We start from the raw sequence: 9,541 nt of genomic DNA, 5'->3' as shown, positions 1-9,541 counted from the left end.
GTTATTTCTGCAGATGCTAATAAGTGTCTTTTGATGCTTGCCAGCAAGTAAAATGCTTGGGTTTGTTACTGATGATTTTGATGTGCTTGCTGTAGTTTTTTTTTAAGAGCCAGAACAAAGAGAAGCTCTTCTCCACCTTGTGATGAAGTTGGGCTTGGTTAAGTTTTCCCTGTTCTTGGCAGCCCAGCCTGGAGGGTCATCAGCATTAGCATTACTTAATGAGGATGGAGCAACACCATTAGATTTGACTTTACAGAATGGACACTCCAAACTTGTTGAGATCTTTGCAAAGTGCGTATAATGGTTTGCTCTTTCCTATGAAGATATCTTGTCATTTAAGGGGTGTGGGGAGTACTGTTGTTTATCTGGAGAGAGTTGCCTATTTTGTGCTGGTTTCTGCTGCTTTTTGCCAGTATTATAATTTCAAATGGTAAATTTGCATTTACAAGTGAAGGAAGTCTATTACTTGTGTCCTTCATTGCATTTGAAGTTAATTAATAGTCAATTAAATGATAGAGGACCAGCTGCACCATCAGGTACCTCTCTCAGGACTGTATCAGCTGAATCCTGACACACTAAAAACAAGTAAAAACATTCCTTAAAAATATATATAAAGAAATATTTATACATGAACAGAACCATAGCACCTGACTTCTGCAAAACCTCAGCAGACTTTTTGACCCCTCTAAAGCTCAAGTTTGAACAAACAAATAAGGGAAATTCAGCAACAAAGACAGTGCTGCAGTTATGACTCTCTTTTGCCGGAGAGCTGCCACACTGATAAATGACTTAAAGGACAAGTGCTTTCTGGCACCTTTCAGCCGTCTGGAGCTCTGTCTGTACAGTCCTGAGGAGTTGCATGGGGTGTATGCATGTGTCTTGGGATACCAAATGGTAAGCATCAGACACCTCTTCTTACTCTTGGCTTTTCTTTGCAAATAGAAATAGGCAAGATTTGGGATATATTTTTATTTTGGTATGTGCTTCTTTCAGTTCTGGCTCCATGCAGCCTGTAGTTTATGTGAGACTTCTCTGTACTTCAGCTTAAAAAAAATACAGCATGGGTACAGTACATTATGTTATGATTGTCTCATTTGTTTGTTATGTCCAAACAATACTGTATTCCCTTGAGATACTTTCTGTTTTTCACTCTTGTGGGATAACAAATCTGCTAGCTGCCAGTTGTGTCCTATTGCTATATATGGCAACATTGACAGGAAAAGGTACTATTGTTCATTTACAGCAATAAGGAGAAATAGGTATTGTTACAGCTTGTTCATTCTGGCTTCTTTAAGTAGTGAATAACTGTCTAGAGCTAGCATTGTTTTTTTCCAGTTGATAGCTAGAAGTAGCTCTGTGTTCTTAAGGCTGAAAAGAGTAATTGGTACATTTTTGTTTGTCCAGCTGTGTTTTTAGTGGATGTTTCAGATTTTCTGACTCTGTTTTTTGCAGCAGGTGTGCTGGGGTCCTGACAGGTTATGCTGAAGGCAAGCTGGAAGCTCACTGTGGTAGTGCTTTCATTCTTCCTGTGCAGAGAGCATTTGCTCTGGCTAAAAGAGTGTCATTTCAGCTTCCAAGGCAGTCAGTCGCTTGACATTTCAAGAGCAGAGATCAGCGAGGGTGCCTGCATACAGTTTGTTCATTCATCTGGAGCTCTGGCGCTGACATTCAGTCGCACTGCGCAGCACTTGCTGGAGTCAGACATTAAGGTCTTCAGAAAATATTTCTGGCACAGACTTCTTTACCAAGTACCACAGATTTTCTTAATGATTTCCAGCTGTAGACTTTTCAGGCTGGATTTGTTTTCATTGAATAGCCTTTTAATTTAAGCTGCCGTGTCACTGATCACCAGTATAATTTCGTGATCACTGTTGTGGGTTTCTACTTTGTGTAGGTGTAGTACATTGTATGTCTGAAGTGGGAGCATAAGAGGTGTTGAGAACTTTGTAAACGCTCCTCTTTTGCCTCCCAAGTTGTTTTTTAATCATGTTGGACTCTAAAGGGAGTATCTTTCCCTGAAATCTCTGTGTCTTCAATTGCATTTCCATTGTATTAATGTTTGTACTTTGAAATATTTAATTTAATTCCATTCTTCCAGTAGTGTAATGCCTGGGAGCCTTTATCAAGAGCCAACCCTGGTCTATTATTTACAGCAGAAATACAAAGTACAGATTTTCCTACAGAGTTTAGTTTAATTTTTCTTATTTTAATGTAAAATGTCTGAAGTACTGTTGTCATATCCTTCAGGACATCTCTTGATTCAAGAAAATAAAGAGAATGCTTGAATGTATAAATTCTTTAATAGCAATGCAGATGCTTACCTTTATTTTTAGATTAAGACTGCACAACATACATAAAACTAGTGAGCTAAAAACACACTAAAAGTTGGCTTTTTTCTGGTATTGAAATTCAGCTTTTCTTTTCCATTCTTAGCTTTGGGTTTCCTCATTTGTGCACTGATTTTCCTTGCATTACCTTTATTTCATATTGCATTTTTTAAACTTAGAAAATTATTTATATGTTATGTTTAATATAGAAACTTAAGGTGCAGCATACTGTATAGTCCTTATGTACAATCTTATGTAACTACATTCTTGAGATTTTGATTTGTTTCAGTACAAAAAAGTAACTTGCAGAATCCCTGAAATCTGTGTGTGGCTTTTCCATTAACAATAATGAACTCAAAAGGAAAACCAAAACTACAATCAAGAATGCATTGCTATTTATATGATTGCCTTTTTCTTGCACTCACAAAGTCCTTGTTTTTTATTCAGTCTCTGAAATGGAAAAAGAAAATGTGGCACATTAGGTATTCTGAAAGACAAAGACCCTGAAAAGCTAGAAAATTCTGCATTTGGTATTTTCAGGAAAAAGCCTACTGCCCTGGATTTGTTGGTTCCCCTTTTGTCATTCCTGTAGTTGCAGCAGTCTAGGTTCTCTTGTGGGGACCTTATTCCCCTCCTGCTCAGCATCAGTGCTGCAGCACTTTCAATCAAACAGGAATAGACCAGAATAATTGGGGAGTTCACATGTTTTAGTTAATTTCTTATATGCAAGTTGTGTTGAGACTATGTATTATGTCCAAAAGGAAAGGTAAAATTAATTTTACTTCTGTTGCAAACAAGAATTTTGAGCTCTTCAGTTGTATCCAAAGCATTGAGAGGCAATTATAGATTTTTGGTAGATATTAGAGATTTCACAGTACACGGTCTTTTTAAAATAGAGGTCGAGTTTACTGCTGTCCTGGAGTATTCATTTAATCTACAGTAGACTAAGCCTGTGTGTCTTGAGACTGTATAAATGGCCACATTGCTACTTTATGCTTGAGTCAGAAAGTCATGAACTGAAGAAAGGGAGCTTTGTCTCAGTTATGGTGGCATGTAGTGTTGGATTGGTCTCAGATGATTGCCTCAGACAGCAGCACATCTATTCATGCAAGAAAAGCAAGAATCTTTCCGAAGTATATTCTTCACTTTCTGCTGTGTCGGTTCTTTCAGTTCCTGTTTAATTCCTTAGAAGCCTAAGGAAGTAATGGAAAAGTTAAAACAAGATGCCAGTAAGCTAAAATCACTTGCATGGGAGCCATGCCTTCATTCAGCAGTTCAAAAAGTGGAAACCCTGTGGCTGCTCTAGGCAACAGAGATGGGGGAGATAGTTGAAATTGCTGAAAAAGAATGTGGAATTGCTTAAATTCTATGTGACCTTCCTGGGGCAGAGATTGCTGTGTGGTAGGGGTGCATGCCAGTGGGATGATGTGGTTGGTTCATTGTGCACCTCCAGTGGAGACCTAGACAGCAGGAGAGGGTAATCCATGACTCTGTCTGAGCTGCTGCAGGCAGCACAGCCAGTGCAGGGCAGAGGTCCTCTGTGAGAGGAAGGGAGATCTGGGGACTGATGAACACATTTGAAATGTGTCAGAGTAATGAAAGAAACCAGAAAGGGCAAGCCAGGATAATAATCCAAAATTACTAAGATAGTTTATGATCATCTAAGTAATTTTTTGCTTGGTGATGAACAGATTTAATAGTTCCCCAACTTTCTTTTGACTTTTTCTGCCTGACAGGTGTTCAAGTGGGAAACTGCCTAGCACAGCAGGAGATGAGCAGAGAAAAATGCAACTTGCCCCACTGAGGTGGGGCTTCATGGCTTTTGAATTAGTTTGGCTGCAATATTCAGCCCAGGGTCATCCCTGGCTTTTTCTTTTGTGTTCAGGTTTCCATGTCTTTTCTTTGTTTGCAGCTCTTGGTAGTTAGCAAATACACAGGCAGTCTACTAGAGGGAAAGACTAGAAACAAGCAGAGTAATAGATGAAAAGACAAAAAAGAATCCATTCTTTCTTCCTCTCACTTTGTTTTTAATTTCTGAGAGTAATTTCTAAAACAGGAGACTGTATCCCAGCCCCCTCTTCCCTTTGAGCAGGAATGATGTAGTTGGTGTGTATCTGAGTGAGGGAGCAGCCTGGCCAGGGGCTACAGACATGGGGAGTGGAGTGTCTCCTGGCTTCCAGACTGTGTCTGTCATGTAGTTAGTGTTTAGTCCTAGTTTTTTCTCTTTATATTACTCATCCATCAAAATTGCTTACTTTACAGGGATGCTTTTAATGTAAACTAGAATTCTGAACAGAGCTGTTGCGCAAAGCTGTTGTGCTGCTTTTCTCATAGAGAAGAAGGTTGTAAGCAGTGAAGTGCAAACTGTTAATCTGTTCCTTTAGAACTTTCATGTATTGTAAGCAGGAGGTGATTTCTCTCTGTAGTTAAAAATATTTTATTGGTTTTCCTCTTGAGGGATTGCTGTCAGTTTCCTCTGGAAGGTAGCCAATAAAATATTCCTTGTGGAATTTCTCTCAGTCATTTTAGTATTGCTCATAACATAAGTGTTTGTTAGTCTTCTATATTGTTATTGAGTTTTCAGATAAATGTCATGGGCATCAAATACAGTTACTGTAGTTTTGATTTTTTTAATAGAGTATTAATTCAAATGAAGCTGAATTCAAATGAAGCTGAGACAGTGGAAGGTCTAAAAATACCCTGCAGTACAGCACGCTCTGTAGAAGGTACAGTGTTTGTATTCCATAATGTTGCAATCTTTCAAAGCCCTAGAAAGTTGGCACAGATTATTTATTCAGAAAGATCATGTTTCATATGGTTTTAGAGACCTGTTTGTAGAGAACAGTGGAATAGGTAAGTCATACATTACAAGAGTTTTGTAAATCATGGTAGTCCCTACAGAGCATCGGTTTTCCAATGTCAGACTGAAACTGTTCACAAAATATTATGATGTTTATAGTGACTGGAAAAACCTTAACTGATTCCATTTTAAGGGCTAGAAAGATGTCAGGTGGTTCCAGGAGAGGGCAGTGTTTAACTGAATGAACTCTCCTGCAAATTCCAGTAAAGCCTAACGTTAATAAAGGTAGGAGCAGAGTAATGATTTGTATGGATAGTTCTGGGATCCAGCCTCAGCTTCTTAATGTGGCAAAATCCTCATTTGTTTCCATTAGCTGTTCACTATTTTGCTGAGCGGTTTACCTCTGCAAGGATTGTGGGACTGTGCTTGCGGGTGAGAATGCTCTTTCATTACCAAAATACCTCCCTGTGTACCTCAGAGTGAGCATGTCTTAGAGCTGAAGAGAAAATAAGAAAAAAGTATCATTCTTTAGCATCAGAAGTATGAGGCTAGGGGACTTTTTAATGTGATTCTTAGGAATGAATTAAAAGTTTTTATTGGTTGTTCATTTGTTTATGTGGCTGGCATTGTATGTTTGTATAAAGCAACAAGCTGAAAACTTGGAGCTCTGTGAGAGGCTTGGTCTTTCTCTTCAGTGTCTGCTAGAGACAACCTTACTTGAGGGCAGCAGAAATCTGAGCACCTGCATGAACTGCTGACAGGATCAGGACCAGGACCTGATGCAGAGAAAGGGTGGGGACTAGTTTGAGGCGCATCAGCTAGTAACTTCAAGTGAGTGGGTAAAATAGGGACACAGTCATGAATTTAAATGTGTATGTTGCCATTACTAGGGCTGAAAAAATAGGTTTATAGCCAGCTTTTCTGTCCATCTTCAAGCAACAAGTATTCTGCCATTAGGAGTTAAATTTGCAGAGAAATAATAAGCAGTTGTTAGCAGTTTCAAGATACATATCTGTAATTGTAAGTGCAAGTGAGAATTTATTATACGGGTTTTGTGAATGAGCTTGGTGATACAGTGTGAAAATGCATTTACTGTGGGGGTTCACCAGAGTACTGTACTCTGATCTGGGTGGTCTTTATGCTGCTGCTTGGGGATAGAAAGTGAATGGCCTTCACTGGCAGCACTGTATGTGGCAGTCACTTGGCCAGTGTGACTTGTAGGTGATGACTACTTTCATATTTTTCACAAAAAGCACTTTAACTTGGTCTGACTTGCACAAACAGAATGCAAACATCAATGGGTATTCACAGCCCAGAGAGAGAGAGCATGAGAGTCTCTGGTTCAGAACATCTACTTTCATTTTGGATTCTGATAAGCAGCAGAGATATTTGGCATAGGCAGACCTTGCTATATGTGTTTTCAATTGAAGCTGTACACTTTTGTGCCTTCATGCATCAGAGTTACTTTGCATATTTAAAAAAAAATTAATTTCAATGCCTGGAAAAGCATGTGTTCTGGTTTGAAAGTGAAACCAGTGAGAGACTCCAAGTCAGAAATATAATTAATTGGGAAAAGGGAAAAGAAAAAAAATACATGCAATAATACAAAAGGAAAACCACTGGCAAAGTCAGAATACAACCTGACATCCCTTTGGCCAGTGTGTTGGTGGCAGTCCAAATTGGAGTGGCTGCAGTCCTCCTGGAGTGGCAGATGTGGTTTCTGTTGGAGCAGTGGTCCTGTAGAAAAGGTGTAGCCAGTCCAGTGGGAAACCCCAGCTGTGTCCTCTTGGGAGCCTGTGGAAAGGCTGCCTGCTCTGTCCAAAACCCCAGAATATATCTAGGTGGGGATGCTTAGCTCCTCCCCCCTGGGCGGAGCATCTCACAATGGGCTGATGTCATTGTGAGTCCTGTGGTGGGTCCTTGATCTCTGGTTAAACAGAAACGGCTCCTGGAGGGAGTTATCTCTGAATCATGTGGCAAGACATTGATGGGCCCATTAACAGGAGATAAGGAAAACTGCCCAGAAGACAACTGCTCCACAGATGGCAATAGAAAACATCCTGCTTCTCAGTCTAGGATATTATCCACCCCTTATTCTATTTCCATGTGTATCATGATGAAACTTTACACATAGTTCTCACTTAAGACTAGGTTTCCCTGTGGTACACAACAGGTTTCCCTATCTTTCTGCATTACTCATGAAGTGTGACCGGGTCTTTGGGCAAAAACAATCCTACGGATGAGTTTGTCTTTGCCTGAGGTGGGATTAATCTAAACAGTCTTTCTTAAAATACCTTTCATATGTACCACAGGGACTTTATCTTCATCCACTGTGTGCAAGGGTTCAGACTGGGCAGGACCAGCTCAACTGATGGACTCTCGGGTGTTGACCATCTAGGTGGTATTTGCCTAGTTCAATTCTTAATTTCTGAAGGTTCTCCCACTAAGTGTTTTCAGGGTGGTTTTCAGTAGTCCATTGTATTGTTCAACTTTCCCAGGAGCTGGTGCATGATAGGGGATAATACATCCATTCGATACCATGTTCTCTGGCCGAGGTGTTGATAAGGCCATTTTTGAAGTGGGTTCTGTTGTTTGACGCAATTCTCTCAGAGATGCCATTTCTCTGCAGGACTTGCTTTTCTAGGCCCAAGATGATGTTCCGGGCAGTAGTGTGAGGCACAGGGTAGGTTTCCAACCATCCTGTGGTTGCTTCTACCATGATCAGTACGTAGTACTTGCCTTGTTCAATTTGGGGAAGCGTGATGTAGTCAATTTACCAGGCTTCCCCATACCTGTACTTCAACCATTGCCCACTGTACCACAGAGGCTTCACCCGCTTGGCCTGCTTGATTGCAGCGCAGGTCTCGCAGTTGTGGATGACCTGTGAGATGTTGTCCATAGTAAGGTCCACCCCTCGGTCATGGGCCTATCGGTATGTTGTGTCTCTCCCCTGATGACCAGAGGCATCATGGGTCCAACGAGTTAGGAATAATTCTCTTTTATGCTGCCAGTCTAGATCTACCTGTGATACTTTCACCTTGGCAGCTCGGTCTACCTGCTCCTTGTTGTGATGCTCTTCAGTAGCCTGACTCTTGGGTATGTGTGCATCCACGTGTCGAATCTTCACAGTCAGCTTCTCTACTCGGGTGGCAATGTCCTGCCAAATCTTGGCAGCCCAGATGGGTTTCCTTCTGCACTGCCAGTTGGCCTTTTTCCAGCGACTCAGCCATCCCCACAGAGCATTAGCTACCATCCAGGAGTCTGTGTAGAGATAGTGCCTTGGCCACTTTTCTCGTTTGGCAATATCCAAAGCCAGCTGGATGACTTTAAGCTCTGCAACTTGATTTGTTCTACCTTATCCTTCAGTAGCTTGTGCAACTCGTCGTGTGGGGCTCCACACTGCAGCTTTCCATTTCTGGCTAGTGCCTACAATTCGGCAGGAACCATCAGTGAAAAGGGCATATTGTCTTTCAGTCTCCAGTACCTCATTATATGGTGGGGCTTCCTCGGCACGTGCCACTTGCTCCTCTTCTTCAGAAGATAATCCAAAAGTCTCCCCTTCAGGCCAGTTTGTTATAATTTCTAGAATCCCAGGGCGATTCAGATTTCTAATACGGGCGTGCGGGGTGATGAGGGCAGTCCATTTACTCCATGTGGTGTCAGTGGCATGATGTGTGGAAGGAACCTTTCCTCTAAACATCCACCCCAGCACTGGTAGCCAGGGTGCCAGAAGCAGCTGTGTTTCGGTGCCAGTTACTTCTGAGGCAGCTTGAATTCTTTTATAGGCGGCTAAGATTTCTTTTTCTGTGGGAGTGTAGGTTTCTTCAGAGCTTTTGTAGCTCTGGCTCTAGAATCCTAGTGGTCTATTTTATTGTGTTTTTATATCTCTGTAACAGTTCTGTAATGGTTTGCCCCTTCACCCCCCATTTTCTCCCAGTGGTTCCACCCTGAGCTTTCCCACCTTTCCCTCAATGCCAGTCTCCCTGAAAATGCTCAGTCATTCCCCTGTCCCCTCCCTGGTACCCTGTCCATCACTCAGCTCCTCATCCCACTCTCCCAGAATCTTCCACCTTGGGCGTCGAGTGAGTGGATGAGAGCCAGGGGTCCCTCCCTTGAACTTCCTCCATTGGTTTGTGTATCTGTCTGTCCTTCTGCCTTCCACTCCCCCAGATCCCCCCACTGGTGAATGGGTGCCCCTTTCCCCTGGTTACCGCCCCGGTATTTCAGCTGTTGCGAAAGCCTCAGGGGCACTTTCGTCTGTCGGATACAATGGCATTGGGAGCTCCTCAGAGCTCGGATTAAACCTGAGACTTTTTCCCCAACCTTGAGTCGACCTCCTTATTACCTCCTTGGACATCGCCTCTCCACCATACAAGGCAGACAGCGAAGCCCTCTGTCTTAGCCACTCCCTGAA

The 9,541-nt window shown here is 41.9% G+C and overlaps 1 protein-coding gene and 1 long non-coding RNA gene across 9 annotated transcripts in view; both read left to right on the top strand.

Annotated features, from left to right (window-relative positions):
* The first annotated feature begins 1,240 nt into the window (after positions 1-1,240).
* LOC137464906 (uncharacterized) lies at positions 1,241-1,728 on the top strand. Its single transcript, XR_010994477.1, has 2 exons — positions 1,241-1,384; positions 1,571-1,728. It is a non-coding gene; the product is annotated as an uncharacterized lncRNA (long non-coding RNA).
* Positions 1,729-4,962: 3,234 nt separating this feature from the next.
* The window catches only part of ARHGEF28 (Rho guanine nucleotide exchange factor 28), an 88,288-nt gene continuing 83,709 nt past the window's right edge, over positions 4,963-9,541 (top strand). For all 8 annotated transcript variants that reach the window (XM_068176478.1, XM_068176476.1, XM_068176482.1 and 5 more), the window contains exon 1: positions 4,963-5,053. In XM_068176478.1, coding sequence (XP_068032579.1) covers positions 4,978-5,053 — 76 coding nt within the window. In that variant the 5' untranslated portion in view covers positions 4,963-4,977. The remainder of the gene's footprint in view (positions 5,054-9,541) is intronic.

This window comes from Anomalospiza imberbis, chromosome Z (genome assembly GCF_031753505.1).
Source record: "Anomalospiza imberbis isolate Cuckoo-Finch-1a 21T00152 chromosome Z, ASM3175350v1, whole genome shotgun sequence".
Lineage (NCBI taxonomy): Eukaryota > Metazoa > Chordata > Aves > Passeriformes > Viduidae > Anomalospiza > Anomalospiza imberbis.
This window is presented reverse-complemented; position numbering and strand designations above follow the sequence as displayed.